Raw genomic sequence first — 25,295 nt, 5'->3', positions numbered from 1 at the left:
AGTAGTATTATGATGTCTTAAACCTTACCCTCCATCTCTGAAACAGCTACACCATGCTTTGCTCTTAAGATGCTCATTTAGTTTGGGTTTGAATCTATTAAGAATTTTGAAACCTTATGTATGGGGGTAAGTAACTCCAGATGTTGAGAACTATCTCTGAGAAGGCTCTTTCCCCTGTAGTGATACCATATCCAGGTCTTATGAGGAGCCGTCCCTCTTCTTGTTTGCTTCTAAGTACATAAGTTAGATCTCTTACAGAAAGTTTGGATTTCAGTGGAGGGCAATGACTAAGCACCAGTATTTTGAATATGAGGTAACTAAGTATTAACAGTAATCTGCTTTGTATGAGGGATCTACAGAAGTCATTTAGTAAGTCACAGTGATATGCGTCTTGTGCAGCTAAGAGAGCAAAGTGACATATTTTGTTTTCCACGCTTTATAGCTTTTATCAATAGTACACAAGGCCATGGAACAGATTATCATGGACCCCATTAACAAGGACATTGGTAACCTGCAAACACTCAATCCCACACAGTTTGGCTTCAAGAGGAGGTCATGTCTGTTAAATTTGGTTGACTTCTTTGAGACAGTCAACAAAACCACAGATGAGGGGAAGAAGGTGTATACCGCCTACCTTGACCTGGCCAAAGCCTTTGACACTATTCCCCACTCGGGCATAATAGATAAACTCTCTCAACTAGGGATCAATCCATATGTTACCACATGGGTAGCTAACTGGCTCACTGATAGAACCCACCTAGTCAAAATAGGGGAAGCCACCTCAAGCAGTAGACCTGTAACGAGCAGCATACCCCAGGGTTCGGTCTTGGGGTCGCTGTTATTTGGGATATACTTTTGTGAAGTGCAGGCAAAAACCAGTGGGGTATGGCTGACCAAGTTTGCAGGTGACTGCAAGCAGGGGCATTGTCATCAATTTACCTAGTATTGTGGACGTCCTCCAACAGGGTCTCACCCAAACAAACGACTGATGCCAGAAACATAGCCTCAAGTTGAATACCAAAAAATGCATCATCATCTCCTTTGGGGAAAGTGACATTCCCACAAATTATCACATTAATAACAATGCCCTAAGCACGCAATCAGTCATGAGGGATTTGGGCACCCAGGTTGATAGCAACCTGACTTTTGACTACCATGTTGCTTCTGTTGTATGGAAAGCTTTCTACATGGCCCATCACATAAGTAACGGTATCTCATCCAGGGACAAGGAGGTCATAACATCCCTGTATTCTTCCCTTATAAGGCCCATTATTGAGTACAACTCCACATTTGGCATGTACCTCACAAAGCACATGCAGGAGCTGGAGAGAACACAGAGTTTCCTCACCAGGAGAATCCAGGGCCTCAAAAATCTACCATGCACAGATAGGCTAAAAACCCTATCCCTCTACTCAGTTTCATACAGATGTCTCAGAGGTGACCTCTGTCTGGCTTACAAGGTGATCTCGGACCCTCCCTTGATGGAACTGCTGCAGATATGCAAGTCAAGCTCCATTCGAGTAACCCGCACACGTGGCCTCAACCTGGTCTGTGACATCAATAGGACTTGTTGGCAGGACAGATTTGTGTCCCAGAGACTCCCCCATTTGTGGAATAGACTCCCTCTCCACATCAAGCAGAGTACTTCTTTCCCCCTTTTTAAGTGCAACCTGATAACTGGATGGGAAACAGAAAATGCATCACAGAGATTCCACCCATGTCCCTGCTGGATAGGGGCATTGGGTGCTGACTTGTCTAAACATGGCCTAAACTCTTGGCTAGCTTATAAGGGCCTCAGGGCCAATAGCCTAGTATCGAATGATCCTATGAGTACAAGAATGGAGGATTGAGTGGCACAGCTTATTAAAGTTTAGAAATGAGTATATTTTTGGCCAGTGGTTGCCATGGGTTTTGGTGAAATAAGATGTGTTAATCTATAGCACAGCTATAACTGACTTTAAATGTTATCAATGTTATAGATACCACTATTGTTTATAGTGGAGTTTGTCTGTGTCTTTCAGCTTTTCCCAGTTAGGGGTTCCGGTCCGCTAATGATTGGCAGTTGATTTTTACGTACCGGCTTGCCAGGCCTGACGCACAACCTTCAACGAAGGTACGCCCATTCACGAATGTCTCTACGCAGAAGACGCTCTAGCTGAGAATCGAACCGGACAGCCACTTACTGTGAGGCGACAACGCTACCACAACAATGAAACAACCACTGAAGTATAGCAGTTCTAAACTTTATAGTAAGGAAATGTAAGATGGCGTCTTTAGAAGCAAACCTTGCAAACACTGTCTAGAAGACAGCAAAATGTACAATAAATTATAATGCTGCAGAAGGCTATTTCTGAAAGTAATAACACCACATGCTCTAAAATCAACACAGCAGAGCAAAGAATTGATGCACAGGTCAAACAGGACTTTAAGATGCATAGTGAGAATGGTTCATTAGTTACGAGTGCTGGTACATTTGCAAAGTCTGATAACAGACATGGGAATGGAAAAAAAGGAACAGGTAGCACCCATACAAAAAAAAAAAAAAACAGTCCCTTTATATAAAGATCATAGGTCAAGCAGCTTAAAATATGGTGCATATTAGTGAATTGGTAAACAATTTGCAGAAACAAAAGTTTATTTTTAAGAATATGTCTATTTCTCATATCACCTGCATTATTGAGGATTACTTATAAATAATTGTAACTTATATAATGTTGTAAATACCAGCAAAAATTGTAATTGCCTCTGTAATTGTTTTTACTTGTATTGTATAATTTTTCTGGAGCTTTTCTCCCCAGGCCTCGGCTGAAAAAGGGCTATTTTGCAGCTCAGTCGGACTACTCCTGGTCAATAAATAAATTTACTTTATTTTACTTCACAGAACATCTGCTCACATTAACAGCTATTGTCAAGGGTGTAGCCAGGCATACTCTTTTTACTGTACAAAGTACACTTTTTCTTTTTGCATCACTTAGAAACATTCTAGCTTTTTTCAGGATATATTATGTCTACAGTAGTCTAACGTGATGTCTCTAAAATAGGTACACAACTTGATTACAGAGAGAATTTATATGTAGTTTTAGAGGAAAAATGAAAATGATACGTATATTTATTAACTGCACGGGGGCTAACATTTTGAAAGCGATGTCCATTTTTTTAATGCCAGGTGGTTTGGGAGGGCAATAAAAAGAGTTTATGATACACAGTATTATTTTCCTGTTACACCCCTTGCTACGGTATCTTGCAGTGGCGCACAGATGTGCTTACTATAATGGCTAATTCCACATCCTGCTAAAATTGAATACTTGTTGAAACTGAATGTCATGATTCAGTTGACTACAACATACTCTGCAGCAGCTTGTCAGCAGAGACCTTCTCAGTGTCCTCAAATTTTGTTACTTGATGTCAGTCCTTCCTTTCACTAGTACTCAATAGAGCTTGAAAGCAGACTATAAAGTAAGGAAAGAAAGGAGGCAGCAATTTATACAGTAACCAAATGGTCCTGTACTGTACATTACAACCTAGCCATCTTTGAGCTTATAGTATACACTATGAAATAAATGGGTCAACTTGGGATGGGGGATGTTCAGATACCTATGATGGTAAATAATTGCCATTGTTGGGGTTATTATTTGTGTGTGTGTGTGTGTGTGTGTTTACATGTGGGAGTGCAGACAAACATAAATGACAGCTCCGCAAAGCTTGTAATGTTGCAGAGTGAACCATTATTTTACAGAACTGTCTGTGATACAGGATACTGAGAAAGAGATGTGCAAAGACCCTCTCTATTATATAGATAAGTAAACAATTAATTTATTTTTATTTTACATTTGTTGACCGGGATAGTCCGACTTGACGCATGTCCATTTTCAGCGGAGGCCCGGGGAGAAAAGCTCCAAAGGTAATTTACGAAAGAATGTACAGAACAGGCGTTTAAGCATTATTAATTTTTGGTGGAATCAATCACTCATGCAAACATATATAAAAAACAGTAAAAATATACCATATTTTCATTAGTGTTTCTTTAGAGCCCTAAATTTAATATACACTAAATAATTAAATATTGGGATAACTTCAGCTGTTTTTGAATTCCTCATCGACTGATAATTTGAGATGTCAAACAAAATGCTACATGACATCCAAAACTGAAGTGACTTTTGATTTTAAGGAGTGCATTTACTGTTGATTTTTTTGTATTAAAACACATGCGTATGTCCAACACCTACTGTGGAATAGTTCAATCCAAATATGAAAGCCTCTAATTACTGCGACTTTCAAAAGTTTCTGAATGATTTTTACATCTAAACTTCACAGGTTTCAGTGTTGTTGACAATAAATAGAAGTCTGCTTGCAGCGTTTAAACAAAGTGGACGAGTTTCCCGGTCTATCTAGTGCAACTGTCAACAGAAATAGTGGTTAATATAAACAGTAGTTCCAGTTTTGTATATTCTTTTCCCAATTTTACGGACAGCAGCAGCGGTAGCACACCACGATTTTATTACAGTCCACGTTGAAGAAATACAAAGAAAAGACTGAAGCATGACTAACAAGTCCGAAGTAGCTTTCGAAAGGACTGAATTTCCCATAAATCTCAGATCAGTTTTTGGTGTAAGGGAGGGTAACAAATATCTTCTAATTGCATTGCCCCGTCGGCACAATATATAAAATGTATGCTGAGGATGGCAAACTTCTAAATTGCAAAAGCAGGTACCCTCTTACTTTTGAAATAAATGACAACAGTGGGAGACGATTACAACTGATCACTGTAACATAAATAAAGTTTTGTATCAGTTATGTAGTCTCCCCGGTCATAGACAGTTTTTTTTTTCCGTACAGCCAGCTTTCAAAGGGGATGTCGCACCTTCCAGGTCTTTGTTATACCTAATCCCGACAAACCAGTTTGTTAAATTGCGCTACCTAGTATGGAGTCACGTGTTGCCGATGGGGCAGGCGGGAAGGGACAGCAAACGCACTCACTCCATCCTCAAATGTGCAGTTAACAAACACACTGTGGCTATGTACCGAAAGAGAAAAGGGAAGTAACCTAAATGTCCATATCAACAGTTCTGCTACCCAAGAAGAAGAATTACAGAATAAGCGTTTTACCTTCAATATCGTAACACGTACTGAAACATTAAACTGAAAAAAAATTAGTATGAATGGTTACCGCTTCCTTCGTGTCTACAGAACTTATGCAAAGTTTGTAATTCTTGGAAGTTAGGAATGACTTACAAACCTTAAGCAGTCCAGTGGAATTAAGTGTCGTGTATGACGTGCTTTGTTTAAGGTGCCAGCATTAGCTAAGCGAAAACTAGTCACATTTCAATGTTTTAATATTATTTAAAGTTCGTCTTGTTTCTCTCCCTTTTAAGCCACACCCGCCATGTAATGTTTCTCGTGACGTCACGACAGTTGGCCCACCCCCGAGGAGACTGATTGGCTGCTTTAAGATGCTCCACTCTGTGTATATAATCTACCGGAATGATTCTGGATGTACCTGTTGCACTAAGGGTATTGGGGATGTTTTTTTTATTTATTTTAAGAGCTTGGTTTCAAAGAGAAAGTTTTAACAACTGAGGAAAAAGGTAAAAGCAAGGTATCTCACAGTAGTTTCCCACCGGTCATAGTTCTTGCAACTTTTTCAAGAACTTTAAGTAGTTTGGAGACCTTATTTACTTCTGCATTTGGTGGACTCGCTTCTGGGATGTGTTGTATGGATAACATAAACAGCAGCACCAGATAACTGGAAGTTCAGGACAACTGGTTATATTCTAAGGCTGAACTCCTGACGTGTCAAAATCTATTAGTACCGGCTATGTACAGCATGCTGGAACAAGAACTTAAGGCACCGGGACCCCAGCTTGGGGCTGGAGGCACTTCTCCAGGGAGCCACCACCACATTCAGCAGCAGCAGCAGTCTCAACAAACCAAAATGTGTACTAACAACGTTACAGGTGTTAACGGAGGTGACCCCATGGACAAAGTTAAGAGACCAATGAATGCCTTCATGGTGTGGTCTCGGGGCCAGCGGCGCAAGATGGCCCAGGAGAACCCCAAAATGCATAACTCTGAAATCAGCAAACGATTGGGTGCAGAATGGAAACTTTTGGGGGATGCCGAAAAGAGACCTTTCATTGACGAGGCGAAGAGGTTACGAGCCCTGCATATGAAGGAATATCCAGACTATAAGTATCGACCCCGGCGCAAGAACAAGTCTGTGCTCAAGAAGGACCTGCAGCAGCAGAACGCCGGGAAGTACGCTTTGGCGCCAGGTTCTGCGGCACTGCTAGCGGCCGCAGCTGCTGCCCAAGGGCCTGGGGGTGGAAGCCCCAGGTTGGAAGCCTATGGCTGGGGGCCAGCCCCCGGAGGGTACGCTGTCCAGCAGAGTGAGGCGGCAGCAGCAGCTGCGCTAGGTTACCAACAGGCAGCACTCCACCGCTATGATCTGTCAGCCCTACAGTATCCCCCAGGGCTGGGGCCCGCTGCCCCTTCTGCCCAGCCCTATCTGAATGGGGGCCACAATACCAGCGCATACAGGTAGGTGTCTGAAAAGCGGGGCATAACTAAACACTTGTAGTAACCTGCTGTTTTAACGTCTAGCAGTTTAACGCTTTTCTTTTGTAACATTGTTTCCAGTTTATAAAACTTGTTCTAGTTTTCTTAAATGCCTTCGTTTCGGACTGACCCTATTTATACACAGCGTTACCTTTGAACAAAGGGCGCTGTTTTTAAAGCGTGGAAAATGATTCGTAAAGAAAACTATAGCAAAAAGTCTAGTTAAATGTCCGACTTTTATAAACTGATATGTTGTAATTTGTCATTTCTTTTTTTCTTTAGATCCAGCAGATTTTCTTGCTATTTAACGAGATTTTCCTGCTATTCTTATGCTGGTTGTCTTTGTGTTAGTATGCATTTTTTTCCTGCTCTTGCTCTGTCGTGCTTCCCGATCACCTGCTTTTCCAGATATTTCGTAGTTGTATTCGCCTTTCCACTTTGTATTTTTTCACCCTTTAAATCGGGTATACTGTAGCCGTGACATACGAATTCGTTCTAAGGATGACCGCTTAAAAAAGAAATGGTACACAACAGTTTGTCAGTGCATATACATTTTGAGTTTTTGCCATGTATTGGGATAGTTCTTGCAAGCCCTCTTTTTGCGCAAAAGTGTAATAAATATATGTGGAGGTTGGATAAGTTTTTAATCCCTGGACTGACAGGTGCTTTATTTTAGTTGCTCACACGGGTTTTTGCTTTAACGACATATCATTAAACGACCAGCAACCGTATCTTTCAGCCTTTTTTTGCTCAATAATTCGAAATAAATGGAGGGGTTCTAAATCGGGGATATATTTGTAAATATTACTCCATTACACTTAGTCTTGTAGTACAATATGGTTTGCGCTGTAATTTCCCCAACAAAAGGAAGTATAGAAGTTGGCACTGTGAACTACAATCGTCAGTGGTTATTAGAAAATCAGTTCTTTTATGGAGGAGGAGAGGGCAAATCAGGGGCAGATGAGGTAAGCCAGCAGCAGTTTTAATATGGTAGTTTTCTGTATGCGCAGGAATAGTATTTTGCTGCTTGTATACTGGTGGCTTTTCTCTGAAGTTTGTTTCGTCGGTCTTGCGCTTTTCTGTTTTTTTAGATACTGTTTTTTATTTGTAGCAGCGAATTTTTAACTTTTTCGACTGGAGTTAAAATTTTCACATCTTTCTCTCTCGACACACTGCTTCTTACAGTAACACTAGAGTAGGCGTTAGGTGTGAAGTGACTGTGATCCCAAACTACTTTTGTATTCAGTGCATCAACAGTTGGTTGGCAGCTCCGAGAGGTGGCCTGACTATATAGTTTTTCTCGGTATAAGTAGGTTAGACACTTTGGTCTTTTTTGTCAAAAAATATTTGTGTATTTATTAAAAAGGCTCAACTGATCAATCGGGTAGCTAAAATATACAACGAAAACTTGACTGTACGATGAAAGCTTTGCGATATTTAACGGATAACCAAAATGAACAATTTGCAGAATATTTAAACGCGAAAGTAATAACGTGCTTACTCGGTATAAATGTAAGAGAAAAATAGAACACATACGTGATGATGTGTTGTAATTGCCTCTGACTTTTTTTCCTCCCCGTAGGTTATTTCGTTGAGCGTAGGTTATATGCAACTAAATGTTTGGTTATACAGCATGGAAGTTTTTTTTTTTAAGGAAATCTCTTGCTGATTGGATTTCTTAGCACTGTTTCCATAAATCAGTATTATGTTGTCTTTACTACTAATGCTCTTGTCCAAAATGTAAGACATACCACTGCCAAAACAAATAATGTGCAGGCTCGGTTCTTGATTTTGAATGAGCACCATCCGAATTACTTTACCAGCAAAGGCCAAAACTTTTAAGTAGCACTGCACAGGAAATATGTAGTCCATCCTGTTTTATTTAGTGACCCTAATTTTTATTTTATTAAAGATGCTGTGCAAATTTACTTATTTGGAAGGTTCTCTAGACCTCGGTCATCCCCCCCCCCCCCCATTCTGAACCCTCCGAAGGGTAGGTGGCTTCATTATTCCCTCACTTTCAGGGGAACTTCTTGTGTGCAAGTGCATTCATACACAGGTGTGTATACAATTTTTAAACGGGCTGTATTTTCCAGAAAACTGAATTCTGGATGGGCATCCTATCCCTGAATTTCAAAGTGGTGATAATTTTTAGTATCACTTGTTGATCTTGGGGGGGGGTGTAGTCAGGGGTGTAATTGCGTAAAGCTTTGACATTTAGCCCTTATTATGAAAGATATTTTGTGTAATTGTCTGTGTAAGGAAGCCAACGCAGCCTCTTTCAGACTGGGCATACACATTTTATATAGTGTTGGGCAGTTTACACTGTTTGATTTGTATAATGCAACTTTGGATCATGGTGCTATATGATAACTGTAATCTTATTTCTTCTCACCCCAAGCTTTAATCCATTGAGTATCTATAGGTAATGTGAGCAAATAAGTCTTGGTGTCTTGTGCACATATTTTTTTTAAGTACTTTTGCTTTGGCAGAAAAAAACTTCCTATGTTTTGAAGGAAAATCGCAACCTATTCAGAGCACATTATCTGCAAATAAGCATATATTTGCATGGTAATTTTATACAGGCAGTAACTGCGTTGTGGTTGCCTTGGGTTTTGCCCCATTTTATTCCCTCTTTGGTTTCAAGCAGAGTTTCTACATTCAGAGCCAATGCACTCTAATTTTCAAAATCGAGGCTGCTGGCTTCTCCTGCTGCACCTCTCAAGTTGACCTCAGTGCAAGAAATGTTGCTTATTTCAGTCTTCAAATGTCCATGTGCATCGTAGTTCCACATTGGCCAGGTCCATAATAAACTCTCTTGTTAGGATCTTTAACTAGTGAATAATAAGTAGATCATTCAAATAACTTTAACTGTCCTATGAGCTTCTCAATTGAAATTGTTGGTAAGCTGTAAGTATTCCATGTTTTGCCCCTTTGTTCCACATCATGAGAAAGTAGTGTTCTACATTTTTGGAGATGGCAGGTTGAGGGCCATGGCTTGTGTATATTTCTAAAGATTAAACACCACCCATTACTAACTTAACTGCAAGCTAGGTGCAATCTTCTCGGCCACCTGCTCCAGAACTGTCCATGAGACCATTAACAACTGTCTGCTTTTTCTTTGAATCAAGTAAAAACTTGACAACTGCAGCTGCTTTGAATCAAATTATAACCTTTTGTGAATCTATAAAGAAGCCCATCAGAGTGGGCAGCCATGTCTTGAATGTTTCTGTGGTTTCCTGCTTCTTTCTGTCCTCTAGCACTATTTTCAAAGCTTTGAAACTTGTCATTCACAACAGTGGCACTCCATGGCCTCTCTTGTATTTGCCAGGTTTTGATACCTGTATGCAGTGTTCTTGCTTGCTTTACACGACTGCCTTTTGTCATGAAACTTAAAAAGCAGACTTTTGATGACTTGTACAGCAGTGGGAGTCTCTTACTATGTCTTAATTTATAAGCTTCAGCTTAGCTAATTTTGTTTTAAATAGGTAATAACTGGTAAACTTAAGACGTAACTTTGAATATTGGTATGTAAATTGACTTATTCATTAATAGGTGGCAGTGAATCAGTCCTCACTTAAGCATTAAGCTTTGCCAGCAGCTTGCAGGCTTTTTCCTGTATTCTAGTTGACCACCTGGCTGTGTTTTAGATTGAGGCTAATTTTTAATTTTGACTTTTTGTCACGTTACAAATTTAGACATCTGTTGTGCTTTATTCATTGAAATAGAATATTTTTTGCACTTTGGGTATGCCTCATCTTAATTACAGTTTTATACTGGAGGCTTACATGTTGTGGGAAGGACGCACAACGCACTGTCAAACACCAGGTACTTGGATTATTTTTCTAGGACTAACACTGCAGTATAAGGGGTATACTGATGCACTTCAAGTTTACTGCCTTTTGGATTACTTGCTAAACTGGGGTCCCATCTACCTGAACTGGTGGTATCTCGAATAGATATAAAAGACCCAGTGGCAGTCATAAAGAGGAGTATAGGAATTTCTTTGGTGCCAATTGTATGTATAACTGTGGGGAGTATATACGATCGGTTTATATTCTGACAGTTTTTCAGATTAACAATGTATGCCTTTTTTTCTTCCTTTTACAAACTGTCATGTAGCATTACAGTATAGCAATGAAAAACATTGTGCTATGCCTATATTTGTTTAAATATAATGTATTGTGGTAACTATTTAAAATTTGTCAATGTAGTTGCAGTGCTGCTCTTTGACTCTTAGTTCAGCTTGCTCTTGCATGCCATATTCTGAGGGTGTTTTTTTTTTTTTTGTTTTACACCCTCCCCCAATATTTGACTGGGAGGGTGTATGGCAGATGTTTTGTCTTTGCATTCCTTGATGCACAGAGACTTTGAAATCACACAAAACAAACTCTTGACATTCCAGCCAATCCTGTTGTACATCACTGTAACCTATTTAATGAACCCAAGTGGCCTTCAGTAATGGACTGGTCCATTTTTCTTGGATTCTAATTTTCAAAATATTAAACTTGAACTGCTGCTTCCTCTCTGAAAACTATCCATGAGAACTTCCCAAAATGGAAACCCCTCCCAGCCCATTCATACTTCAAGATTGCTACTGGGGAGAGAGAGAGCCTTCTCTAAACTAGGTCCTGTTATTTGGAACCATCTCTTGTTATAAGTAAAAATGCAAGGTACACTTAAGGCCTTTACACGTGCTCTTAATTACTGTTTTCTTAAGGCAGCCCAGTAAAATTTGCTACCATAACAATTAATACTGGGGAACGGTTCAAACTAGGAGTACTGGACAAATTCTTTACACCCATTTCATCATGTCTGCTCTACATATCAGATGTCTCCACGTGGAATGCACCTCTTGAAAAATGGTATAATGTGATGTCTCAAGTCATAAACTCCCCTCTGCTTTAATTCCTTCACACTTATAATTCTTGTCTTAGTACTGCACTGCTAAAGTGCTTCAAACTGTAGGACTGTGTAAGTGAGCTCCACCATCTATGTAATTCTCTGGATGTATATTAATTTGTATACAAGTGCATGTAACAGTGCATCTTCTCACTTGGCTGACTACAGACATTGCATATATCTATTACTGTATCTGCTTCCTGTATTTTCTCAAATTGTGTAAGTTACCTCTTTCAGCATTTCTCTGTAATTGTTAAACTTTACCGATTTCAGTCTGTCTGGTGAAGCATTAATTTGAGACTTGCCTGACTCTACAGGAATTGTTTGTGGTGCAATACGTTTGGCTGAGATGCCTCATTTTGGCTAAGCATTTTCTGTGATTCATCTTGGCAGTTAAACTTGGCTTCACTCCTCAGTCGTTCTGTTAACATATTGGCACTCATCTTTTCACAGCTAAAATTTTACAGATACACGTGGCACAACTTGCAAAATACATTTTTTTCCCGCTTGCATCTCTTTCCCATTCAGAAAACATCCTGCAATTGATAACGTTTTAAGCCACAACTTATAAAGCTGCTTAAGTAGTGTCCTATAAACCATCTTGTGTTTTTAAACAAAGTTGAATCTTATGGCTTTGGTCCAAAAGTTATTTCTTGGTTCAAAGATACTTCAAAAATAGCACCTTTTAAAAAAATTCAGTCTTTCAGTAATGTGTCTAAGGAAGTCATTTTCACATCAAGAGTCTTGCAAAGATCTGTACTGTCCATAATACTCTCCTCTGTATTCATGTATACATTATGGCTCTTTCTGTTGTCACTCTACACTGACCTCCTTTTACAAAGAGCTGGTCCATCCACATCAGTAATCCAGAAGTTCTCTCCTGTCTTGTTACTTTCAGGCTTCATTTACATAACAGTCTTGCTGTCAAGCTGCGATCCCTGATAAAATCCTCCAAAGCTAGTTAAGAAAACAAAATCGCCACTGATTCTAAAGACAACCACAAAGGATTCTATAGCCATGTCAAAAATCTCAATGGCAACACTCACTCAGATCTGCTCTGAGTTACAGCACAATTGCACTAAATATACAGACCCAACTGATATTGCCAACATCCTGGCAGATAGGTTCAGTGCTAACTTTACCCCCCCCCTCTCACCCCCTAAAGAGCCCATCTCTATACCGGAAGAATGCAGAGTTCTTGTAATCATGGCTACGCAGCTAAAAAACACACTCTACAAAGCCAAGAACACAGCACAGCATCCGTGGGACCAGACAACATTCCAGGCTGCATTCTACACAAACTACAGAACAAACTGGCACCCCACCTAAGTACCATGTTCAGTCATAGCTTCACCTAAGGCTTTGTGCCCACTGAATGGTGCGCAGTGACAATTATCCCACTCCACAAAGGGGGAGCCACCACGGACCCTGGGAACTACTGCCCCATTAGCCTGATGAGCCTGGTCTGCAAGGCCATGGAATGTATCGTCATGGAACTTTATAAACAAAGACACTGGTAATCTCCAAACTCTGGACCCCACCCAGTTCGGGTTTGTAAAAGGTAGATCATGTCTTCTAAACCTGACAGACTTCTTTGAAGCGGTCACCAAAGCTGTAGACTAGGGTAAGGTGGTTCACACAGCTTATCTAGATCTTGCCAAGGCTTTCGACACCATCCCCCACTCTGGAATTTATATATAAACTCACTAAACTAGGTATAAATCCCTATGTCACAAGATGGGTTGCCAACTGGCTCACTGACAGAACCCACACTGTGAAAGTAGCAGACTCCAAATCAGACTTCAGACAAGTGGAGTACCACAGGGTTCAGTCCTGGGTCCTCTCCTGTTTGGTATCTACTTCTCAAAGTACAAGGTAACACAGAAGGTCTTTGGCTAACGAAGTTCGCAGATGACTGCAAACTAGGAGCCTCAACAACTGGAAAGGTTGCAGAAATACCTCACAAAGAGGATTACTGGCCTCAAACAGATGTCCTATGCAGACTGTCTAAAAAACCTCAAGCTTTACTCCGTTGCATATCGCCTACTCAGAGGTGATCTCTGCCTAACATACAAAGCTATGTCAAACCCAGAGCTGACATGCTCCACTTGAAGTCCAAATCACTCTGAGCTACACACTCTAGGGACCTAAACCATGTCACCACAATAAATGGAACATGCCTGAGGGATATATTCCTGTTGCAAGACTACCCATACTCTCGAATAAACTGCATATCTGTGTCAAAGCTCCTCGTTAGTACTCTTCAAGAAAAATCTTGATTGGATGGGAAATATGAAATTCATCTCGGGGATCAGTTCTGTGGCTCTGCTTGACAGTGGCACAGGAAAATAATTTTCTTGGATGGCAAAAGCCAGGGTACCTTTTTGGCTGGGCTTGTATAGGCCCTAGGGCCGATAGCCTAGTTACTACCTATGAAATAGCCTTCATGGTTTTTGGTGCACAGCTAAGGCTGCCCAAGACTATGCACTTTCCCATGGTTACCCCATATAACTTCAGAATGTTGTTGGTTCAACCATATTAAATATCTTGGTCAGATTCAGTAATGTAGGGTTCATCAATCTAATACTCCAATCTAACAGTTCTGTTACACACTAAAGGCTAAATGATTGCTAGCAACTGCCAGAACCACCCTCTTACTCTTAACCTTCATGTTTAAGTTTATGTATAAAAAATACTGCCCTGTCTGTGAAATTCAAATCCATATTGAATACTCCCCATAATTTAGTCATTTCTGGGAGAACAGTGTTACTGTCTACTGATCTTTCTGCCTTGTGTTTAAGACAGGAGCATTAACAATCTTACCGGATAACATCTCTGAGCTTGGAAAAAACTCCCCCACCATCCATCCATTGTTGTTGCGCTGCATCAGACTCTTATAGGATCCTATGAACCCACATCTCCATCCACAGAGTTTGCAATCCAGGCCTTCAGTAACTGTCTCGCACATACTGCACCTAAACCTATGGATAATTTAGAGTTCTTAATCCATCTACTTAATGTCTGTTGGGATGGAGGACATGCACGCTCCTCAGACCTAAAGCCAAGAGCCAAACTGGAGAACCCATTGCTATGAGGTGCCAGTGTTACTTAGAGTACTTCTGTGCCATTCAGAAAAATTTGTACCCATAATGAAATTTATGGTGTGTGAATTCTGGCTGACCCCAAGGAAACCAGCATGTGCAGCTCCTTTCTGTGCTCAAGACAGGGAACTTTTGTATTATGACTGACCCTTCTTTAATGATTTGTTGTACTAAATGCAGTGTTTTAGTGTTTAATATTATAAAACTAGCTTTCTGTTGTATTACTGTATGACATTTTGTAGGGGTAACTTTCCAATTGACATAACACTTTGGAGAATAGGCGCTTAGTTTTTCCCTTCTTCCTCATTCCATTTGCTGCATCTCATTTTCTCATTGTAAAATGAATGCCTTTAAATATCTCTCATGCCTGCATTCAGTTTTGTATGCTTATGTATGAAATAGACAAATTCAGAGCGTTAAGTAATGTTTTATGAACTGCTTTCAGGCTTCATTTACACTGGCTTAAGTGATTATTGTTGGCATGCTATTTCCATTTCCGTATTGGATTGTATGACCACTTTCCCAGGCAGAATGTTGTTACTGGAAACTACAAAAATGCTGTCTTGCAACCAGATTTGATCAGTTTGCATTGTAGGCAGTAATTGCTTTGCAGCCTTATAAGGGCTTGTGTAGTTTCAAGTGACCTGTCTTGCTGAAATGAACCCTCGCGTGGTTCTAAAAGAAGAAAATTTACTTTTGAAGAAACACTGGATGGTCCTAATTTATTTTCAGTGGTTGGGTTTGTTTTATTTTGGTGAGGAGGACTTGCTCCTTGGGCTTGTTAGCTTTGTGGAAACTTCTTTTTCCCACTTCTAATTTTGGTGCATTATAAAATGTTTGCAAAATTTGTATTCTCAATGAGAGGATGGGTATCTTGAATTATTTTTTTACTATTTTGGGGGGATATTACAGATTTGCATTCTGGCTTGTGTGATGTTCTGTTTTGTTGCTGACAGTTGGTGGATATGTTCTGTAAGGAACATAGGTCTATATTTTGGGAGGGTGAGACTCTGTAGTAAATACCCACAGTGTCATTAAAGTTTTACTAGCTTGATGGAAACTTGTTCTACCAGCTCTGGTCTGTTTTGTGGTATTTAATCCTGACTTGAATAATCTTCTACTTGGCATGATCTTCCTTGACCATTTCCTTTTAATGGTCCAACAACCACGTAACAAAGTTCGGCCAAAAAACATTTGATGTAGCAAGGGCTGACAGACATTGCAAATAGTGGAGTGGCCAAAAGCGCCCATTAAAGGAAACTAAAGCCAATGCAAAGCCTTACTGCTGCACACACAAACCGGGGCCTGATATTTAGTTGAGTGCTTTTGTTCCCTTTATTTTATTCAACAGAACTTAATCAGACGCCATACGTCCATCGTACTTTTATATTCACACTAATTTATCAACAATAAAGGAAACTAAATATCACTGTCCTGGTTTTTGTGTGCAGCATTAAGGCTTTGCATTGGCCATTATTTTCTTTAATGGCTGCTTTTGATCACTCCACTGTTTGCAATGCCTGTCAGCCCTTGCTACATCAAATGCTTCTCTTCTTTGATAGTATCTGCTTATCACTTGTTCTGTCCCCATCACTTGTTCTGTCCCCAGCCAGTCCTATCTGCACTTTATTTGCAAAAAAAAAAATGCTTAATAGACTTTAGAAGTTTCAGCTTAATATAAACATTTTGAAACTCCTTGCAGCTTATAGCAGAGTAGGTTTGCTTTGGCAGAAATTGAGACATGCTTGTGCAAAGATGGGCCTTAACAAAACTTAATTTGAAACAAAGTGGATTGGTATTCAAAAGTTCACCACTCTGTGCTAACACTTATTTATCTCAAATAAAGCATTGCATCTATTTTGCATTTAAATTTCCTATGTATCTTGGCAATTCTAATAAGTGGTCAGATTTTCCTGATGAGTGCATCTGCATTTTCTGTAGTAACACTTCTGGATTTGGGATTGTCAGCACTGTGACTGTAAATTTTCATTTGTCTTGTGCCATACAATTTTATTTACATGTGTACCTGGGTGATGAGAGAAGAAGGATTGATGTTACTTCATAGTAGTACTGGAAACTGCCAAGGCATGAGCAGTGAAGTGCTTTGGGATGTTTCCCCAAACCAACTTATCTTTCTATTGTTTAACTGCCCTGGTAGCAGTTTAACATACTCTGGTAAATGTCATGGTTTGATTTTTCTTTTGCCTTATCATACTCTCTCTCTGGTTAATGTCATTGAGCATATTGCATTCCCTTTCCCAAAATTTTGCCTGGCTTACCGAAAGCAAGAACAGTACCTTGTGTAAACTAGATCTCTTGGTAGATGGGACTATTGCATGGACATGCTTCATCTGGTATTTGTCATTCTGCTCCAGTAGCATCCCCAATGTGTTATTTTTTAGCTCTAACTGATGAGGCATCTTCAGGGCACCATAAAGTTTTCAGCCTGCTTTTCCCTGTAAAAACTTAAATTGGAGCCTGGAACAACAGTAGCAGAATTCTTCATTACATTTCAGTTCTGAAAAGTTTTACCTAGCTGATGGTTTCTTTAGGTGCGACCTGCTCTGTCTGCGTAACTGCACTGTAGCCTTATGGGCTTTGAGACTTGCATGGGGTAATTTGCTGAACTGTATTAACCCTTACTTGATTGATAGGTCTCTCTCTAAAGGATAGAAATGTACATTTTTTTTTATGAGCACTCAGCTGATAACTGCATGCTGCTAAGTAAGGTTGCTCGAAGTCTGAGCAAATAAAATTTGTGTGAAACTTTGCTTTCCTCAACTGGGACAGAACTGGAGTTGGATAAAATGTGCTCTTCCCTTGCAGTATAAGGAGGATGTTCAGTACTGTCCTGATACTGAAGGTGTGAATTGTGCTGCCTCTGCAACTAAGGCGGTCATCTTGATGTGGAAAGACTGTGTACATGCCCACCTCTTTCTTGTGCTGTCCGATGGATGGATGCCTGTACCACTATGACCTGTTCAGCAGTTGAGCGCTCGTAGTTTGTATTCTGTTTAAGGCAGGTACTATTTGCCACCTTGAGTTACCAAGTGAGGATAACCAAAGGGAAGCTTATTCTTGCTGCCATTATCACACTTGTTTTCCTTACTGTGCTTGCAATTCCTTAAACTACGGACCTGCTAGTCCAGTTCACACTCTGCAAAGGCGTAGGGCCTTTTCACTGCATGCTAAGAATGCTGTGGAGTTTTCAGTAGTGTGACATTTGCTGTTGGGTTTTGGATTCCTTCAAGTGCAGTGAAATGTACCTTGCTGTGCAAATCACCCAAACTTAGCAAAGTAGTTAAAACAACAAAAAGATGAAAGGTGGCAGTGTAGACATGTGCAAGCAGTACATTGAAAACTGTTTTGCTCCTTTGCACATTACACTGACTAGTAGCAGAGTACTGGGTACCAAAGCTGTGTGTCTGATTTCAATGTATTTCAAATGCAAGGACTTGGTGAAGACATTGCATGTATTTTAATTGGATACCAGTGAATTATTTAGGAAATGACTTTCTTCTGCAAATTCAAAGTGATAAAAAACATTCCATAAAATACCTGCATTCTCATGAAGTGTTCTGTACACCAAACCAGTTCTATAATTAATTTGGATACTTAAAAATAGAAACCAAGTTCTTCTTCCAGATTGGTTAGATTTAAACCTAATTCCCTGGGTAGCAGCTAATGAAACATTAGTCTGGTATTTGTATATTGAAACCAAGTCACCCATTATTCTATCTATAACGAACAGAATGTTGAGACAACTCTGTCAATTTTACTATATCCAAGATATTAAATTCTGCTGAACTGCCCTCTAAAATATTTTTTTTTCTCCCATTTTCACAGTATGGGCTCTACATAGACACTGAGGTAACTAGACCCTGTAATGAACATTCTTTTTTTAACATGATTCCATAAGATTACTCTAAAATCATACTATAGATTCTGAATGCTCTTGCATGATCTTAAACTGAATTCACAATTGATGCTATTTTAGAATAGTCTGCAAACTTGCTTTCCCTCTTAATGGGGAGGTCTGATATAAACCAAGTTCAACAAAACAGGCCCCAAGATGGAACCTTATGGGACTCCCATAGTGAGGGGGCAGAGCTTAGAAATGTTAAAGCAATTTTGTAAGCTCTCTCTCTAGTACTGAGATGCATTTCAGTAATTTATACACGGCAACAGGGTTGAGTATTTCAAGCTGTTGTATCATTTTCTCTCTTACTTAACCTACTTAATGACTGGAAGGTCTGGGGACTCACTTTGAGGGTAACAGATGACCTCTGATATCATGGGAGTGTGCTGTTTTGCTAGTAGATGGAGCTGCACATGAGCATTTGGCACATTCCTTGTTTAGAGTTGGTGCAGCTCACGGAGTTATGATTGCTCGCATTCCCGCCAGGATAATGGTAGGTGCTGCTCTTAGGATAAGTGATGCTGTGCAAGCCCCCCCCCCAAAAAAAAGAGGAAGAAAATGTGGGCCGAGGGTGTGTGAAGCATGGAATGCTAACTTTCACAATAAGGGAGCTGTTTATTGGTTTTACCACATTCTTGTAGCTAAAGTACTTGTCCCATTTTATGGAGGAATAGTCCTTGTCTGCCTGTCCAGCAGGATGAATTAGATGTTATTACCAATTTACTTGAACGTATGGGATAGAAGCATGCAATTAATTCTCTGATGAAATCAGGGGCTCTGTCTAGTCATTGCTATTAAATTAGGAGGCATTTAGCTAAAGTGCACTTTGTAAAGAATAAAGTATTGACTGGTCATGACTGGTGCACCCTAATCTTTATATCTCTGTCTGCTATACAATCTCATTTTACAAAGGGGGGGCAAGCAAAATGTTAAGGCAAACTCGTGGTCATATGAGAGCTGCAGCTAGGACATTAAGTACTTAATGTTTGTTTATAACAATTTTGAGGAAAATCCTTTTTATTTTAATTCTGTTTTCACTTTGCATGGCTTCTCTGTCCTTATTGGTGATGCTTGCATTGCAAAATGATTAATTTCTGACACATTGATAATTTTGTTTTCAGCTGGGAAGGGCACAGATACCCTAGCTGAAGTTTTTAAGGTAGCATGGGGCATTAGTAACAGTATGTGGCATTTAAGGTAAACCACCAATTAAATAGCATGGGGCATTAGTAACAGTATGTGGCATTTAAGGTAAACCACCAATTAAAGACTCATTTATAATGCAAACTTACATATTTTACTGGTGATTGCCATTTTACTTTTGTGATAATAGTTTTAAGTGCCCTGTTTTGTAGATAAGTAGCTTTGCCAAGCAAAATACTGGCTGCTTAAATGGGCATAATGGCTTTGTCTTCTGTACATTTGCCCACTGAAAGGAAAAACGGGAGTACGTTATTTCAAGAATTGCCCTTTTTTGTGATAGTTTAGTCTAATCATGCAAATACTAAACGCCCTGACAAATGGCCGATGGTGCACAATTATGGAATGGAGCATCTCTCTCTCTCTCTCTCTCTCTCTCTCTCTCTCTCTCTGTCTCTCTCTCTCTGTCTCTCTCTCTGTCTCTCTCTCTCTGTCTCTCTCTCTCTCTCTCTCTCTCTCTCTGTCTCTCTCTCTCTCTCTCTCTCTGTCTCTCTGTCTCTCTCTCTCTCTCTCTGTCTCTCTCTCTCTCTCTCTCTGTCTCTCTCTCTCTCTGTCTCTCTCTCTCTCTCTCTGTCTCTCTCTGTCTCTCTCTCTCTCTCTCTCTCTCTCTCTCTCTCTCTCTCTCTCTCTCTCTCTCTCTCTCTCTCTCATGCTGCTGTATTGTTTTACATCAAGTAAAAGTCCTTTGTCTCTTCTTCAGTGCCTTTATTTTTACATTTATCGTGTACTTTTTTTTGGCATTTCAATGCTTTCTCTTTGAAAATAGGTGTGTACTGTATGACAACTGCCAGCGTGAAGGTCACATGATTTGTGATGGCTTATTACATAAGGCAAACTGACCCCTCAGCTCCCACCTCATCTAATTGAACTTTGTGCAGATTAAGTTACTGTTTGCTACATCTGCACCTGCAGAACAGGTAACCTCATACTAACTTAAAGGACTTAAGGCGAGGCTAATTGCTAAGCCATGTCTGTGTGTTTAAGCAAGCTGTTTTTCCTGGCAGAACCTTAGCTGTATAAAGTTTGTAAAGTAAATGGTAGGTATTTCTTTACCCACACCTTACTACCATTTAAATGGATTTCTTACCAGATAGGTTCTACTAACTACAGTGCATTGCTTTTATAGTGACATTTCATATTTAAAGAACACTGAGTGCTAGGTGAGGATTTTTTTAATAATGCTTCATTCTTTGTTGCTCCTGATTCCAAGGTTCAGCTTTTGCTTCAATTTAACATTTATAAGTGACCATTTGTTTGAATGCACATAATTGCTTTTTAAGATAAATATTGCTGCATTCTCTTGCACCATGTACTGTTTTCTTCTTACCGTTACACTACTGGTTTCCCTTACGTGATGCAGTGTGCAGACATTTTTGGTAAATTTGTTTGCAAATGCTGGCTGTTGAGAGAGAAGGGGGGAAAAGTCTCTCTGGATTGGTTAGACAATGTTTGCTGTCTGCCTTTTTCTATGAGACATGGGGGACTTGCTCCGGGATGATTTTATGATTTTGCATACAATGGTCAAGGTAACTAAGTAGAATTGGGGATGGTCTCTACTTCACATGGTTGAGGAGCCTATTATAGAACATGGGGATCCTATGAGCTGCATCTGTCTTGCTAGCATGTTCTATTTATTATGCAGACATTTAAATCCCTGGATCTAGTGTTTCTGGTGCTGTTCATTTTGCATCTGTGCAAAAGCTCCATCAGGGTTGGATCAAAGGATGCCTTATATGCTAAGCTTAGAGATAGGGCTGTAAGGCAATGTATTAATACCCTGGATCCTCTTGGTGAAGACCCTCTGGGTGTTCCCAGCTGTTGCATATGGGGGACATTGTAATCTATGATGGGTCTGATAAGGGATGAGTAGAATGGTGATATGACTTCCTTAGGCCTGGATGCCATACCCTTTAAGTTTGGTAATATAGAATGATTTTTCTTATCTTGGGTGTGTTGATCAAAGGCCAAATTGTCTACTTGTATTACAGATCACTACCTATCATGTCACCTCTTGGGTACCTTATCAATTGGAGTAAAGTGCCTGTTTTTATATGCTTGTGTTCAACTGGAATAGCCCTTAATGCCGAGCTTTTCATTCTATAGGACAACTTCTAAAAGCTACAAAGTTTTTGTTGTGTTGATCTGTGGATTCCTAAATTCCTCAGTATTACTGTTTAGTATTTTTGAAATTGTATCCTAAAACAGCCTGATGAGGACTGTCTTGCTGATGTTTCTTGTTTTTTGGTCTGCCTTGTATGTCCCAGTATTATGACACTGCTTAATGGCAGTAAATCTGATGGTTTGTTTCTGCATTCATTTGACTGAGTCACTAGCTTCTCATATTGACTCTAGATGAGTAACTGATGGTGATCCCTTCCTGTTTGTGCTACCTGAAAGCTGCTTAAAGGCTTTCATACTGTATTTGAATTTTATTCACTGTCAAAGCAGCCAAAGTTCAGGGTTCTTAGTACTGAAAGTAGCAGTTCTGTATTTGCACACAATTCCCTGCATTGCCCCTAATTCGTTCTTCATAGCCCGATAATCGTAACTGTATGACCCCAATAAGTCAAACCTGCTTAATAAGCATGCCATTGATTGATCATGTGCCCTGCAATGTAGGTGACGAGGCCTCCTTCAGGGCAAGAGGCTTGGCCCCACCTTTGTTTTTAATACTTCTAAATTTGCAGCAAAAACAGTCTGTTAAGACTGGAATTTTAAATGTCTGACATGCAACATTTAGTCTTTCGTTGTCCTTGTTTGTGTTTTCTTGTAGCTATATGAATTGCAGCAACATATTGTCTGGATACAAGTACTTGCCGGTTTGCTTCATAATGCTTGAGCAGGATATGTACTTAAAGCGAAATGTGGTCAGTGACTAATAGTGAAAATTACGGGAAGACACTGGTCTTGCCTGTGTCATTTTTTTTTTTTTTTTTTTTTTAATAGATGAAGTATATTTTGAATAAGGAAAAATGTATATGACCTTCATGGTAGAAGACAAAAAGAAAGCTGAAAGGTTTTCTGGTTAGTAATATGTATCTGTACTACAGGGAAGCAGAAAATGTTTTTGCATTTGTATCATTTTGCAATATGGAAGTACTTACAAAGCAGGTGGTATGAAATGTTGACTGTCTGAATAAACCCTGCAGGTCCATGATACACCTTCAGTGCACTTGGATCTGTATTCCATGGGTATTGCAGGTGGGGTAAGGCAGTCCCGCAACAAAAAAAAAATTTTTTTTTTTTTATTCCTCGTTAAATGTTTTGTATTCTCAGTTGTTGCCATATCTTGGTGGCTCACCTTTATTTTACCAAATTAAGTGGGTTGGTCCACATACCCTTTTTGGTCATAAGGGCATTGGGTAAATTTAGCATATAAAATATGCAGAAAGTGTGTATGCCATAGGAATACACCATCTCTTCATCTGCCCCTGGTTCCTTTTCATAACCACTTTGTGAGGCAGTTCATTTTCAGCAGCTGCAATTGGCAGTAGAATATAAAGTCTTGTAGTGCTGCAGTTGGCTTTTAGTAAAGCATGCCACCCACCAGTAAGTGCCTATTTCACGTGCCCCTTAGCTTTAGCTGAGCTGTTTCAGGCTCCTAGTTCTGTACTGTAGGGAAAATGGTTCCCTTCTCATTTTAAATTGTATATGTTCATGTATGATATATAATGTAAAGGTCTGCTTAAGAATTGCGAGGACATAATTTGATTCAGTTAAAATACTTAGGCTATGGCCCATTGGGAGTTACTTTGCAAAATTCCGGAGCACCATTGGAGTGAATGAGTTTAATATGAAAGTTTTCTTGTTGGGTGGTAAAGATATCTATTCATTGTCAGAGCTGGCTTCTGACTGGGTACAACCTTTGAAATACAGCCAGCTTCTGTGTAAAAGATGGTATAAGACTATAAACTTAGTCAAGAGACTAGACCTAGTTTATGCATCTTGGATTTTTTTGCAGGACTTGTATCTATGATGTACTGCTTGCAATACAGAAATGTGATTTTTTCTTATGTTTTATATTGTGAAGTATGCTTATGATGTCCCATGTACCTTTTTTCTTAACAGTATGTCGTACAGCGGAGCACCACAACAAGGGGGTACTGTGATGTCTATGGTAAAAGCAGAGCCAGTTTCTCCTAATCCTCAATGTGGCCCAACACATCACCGAACTGGGCTCCAGGGAGACCTGCGAGACATGATCGGCATGTACAGCCTACCTGGCACAGATTCATCAGACGCCCCTGGCCCGAGAAGCTACCATGCAGCAGCACAACAGCACTACCAGAACCTGACACTGAATGGGACTATGCCTTTGACTCACATCTAATGATTTTGTCCATCAAATCTCTGAACTTAGAGAACACTTTTTTTGTACAGAATGAATGAAGGAGGTCTTATTCTGGTTGTACATATGTTAAATTTGGGGGAAATTCCTATAGTCCCGAGTTTCAAGGGAATGGTTTCCTGTTAAGAACCCAGAAGTGGCTGCTGTATAATGTGAACTGCACATGGTACAATGACTGGGATGGGCATGGGGGGGGTGCTAAACCGATCACCTCGATAATTGATTCTCCTGTTATTAAAACTGATTAGTCTCATGTTGCAGGATTTGTGTCACAGGAGTAATAATGAAATGGGAGTGGTAACACCCCCCAAAAAAGTTCCTTTAGCCATGTTCTACTTCAACACAAACTGTGAACAATTTTACGTTGTAGGTAATGCTCATTTTAGATTTAAGTCCATTGGTTGGCTACTTAGTAAGTGGCAGAATGAAATGTTACCACTTCATTTTGATGGGTGGGGTATGTACTTAAGTGACAAACTGCATGCCTCACGTGGTTATGGTGTACAAAACTTGCAACTTGTACCAAAGCAGTCTTATTCCACTACCCGTACCAGAAATGTGTTTGTCTTCGTTCTTCATGTTCATTTTGTCCTTGCCTGCTGTAAGGCAGAGATTATCATTGCTGCTGTCATGGCAGATGGGAATTGCAGCTCACGTGTAAGCCTAAATATGTGAGGCATGTAAACACTATCTTGGGGACTTCTTGAAATAGTAATTCCTTTGATGGTTCTGTTCAGGAAAAATGCTTTTAATGCATGTCAGTTTTGTAATGGTCATTTTACATGTCCTTATGTAACAAGGGAGAAGACCCAATATATGTAGCTTTGTCTAAACAAAAAAAAAACAACTTTTTTTTAAGTCAGATTCCACCTGGTTTTAAATAAAGCTGCCCCCCCCCCACTTTTAATATACCGTACGTGGCTACTCACTGTATGAGCATACAGTTAGGTTAAACATTTGCTGTTTTCCCAGAACAGACTCACCTTGGGAATTTGCATCCTAGTTTACTAGTAAGACTGTCTTCTAACTTGTAAATTCATGAAAGGATACCATATTTCAAACACGTGCTATAACATTACATTTAATACAGAACAAAGCAAGCCTTCTATTTTATAATCACATGGACAATTATTTTGAGGGTGTGGCTTGTAATGCAGACTTCCATATTTTAGTAAGTGTTAAATGCTGTTTTTTGTGATATGCCAAGATTTGCAGGCTTTTGCCTGTGCCACCTCAGTTTCTAATTGAGCAACTGAATGGGGCCATAGCA

The 25,295-nt window shown here is 39.8% G+C and overlaps 1 protein-coding gene across 1 annotated transcript; it reads left to right on the top strand.

The window, feature by feature from the left end:
* The first annotated feature begins 5,295 nt into the window (after positions 1 to 5,295).
* Positions 5,296 to 25,141, top strand: SOX15 (SRY-box transcription factor 15). Its single transcript, XM_044077013.1, has 2 exons — positions 5,296 to 6,537; positions 23,746 to 25,141. The coding sequence occupies exons 1-2, from the start codon at positions 5,816 to 5,818 to the stop codon at positions 24,005 to 24,007; spliced, it is 984 nt and encodes a 327-aa protein (XP_043932948.1). The 5' UTR covers positions 5,296 to 5,815; the 3' UTR covers positions 24,008 to 25,141.
* The last annotated feature ends 154 nt before the right edge of the window (positions 25,142 to 25,295 follow it).

The sequence above is a fragment of the Protopterus annectens genome, chromosome 7.part0 (assembly GCF_019279795.1).
Source record: "Protopterus annectens isolate FY-2018-M chromosome 7.part0, PAN1.0, whole genome shotgun sequence".
Lineage (NCBI taxonomy): Eukaryota > Metazoa > Chordata > Ceratodontiformes > Protopteridae > Protopterus > Protopterus annectens.
Note: the sequence above shows the minus strand (reverse complement) of the source record. Positions and strands in the feature narration are given on the sequence as shown.

What these genes read in the sequence shown, in the direction of transcription:
- SOX15 (XM_044077013.1), top strand. Translation starts at nt 5,816, where the DNA reads ATGTACAGCATGCTGGAACAAGAACTTAAGGCACCGGGACCCCAGCTT. An exon ending in CACAATACCAGCGCATACAG is followed by an intron (nt 6,538 to 23,745) that starts GTAGGTGTCTGA and finishes TTTTCTTAACAG; the next exon opens with TATGTCGTACAGCGGAGCAC.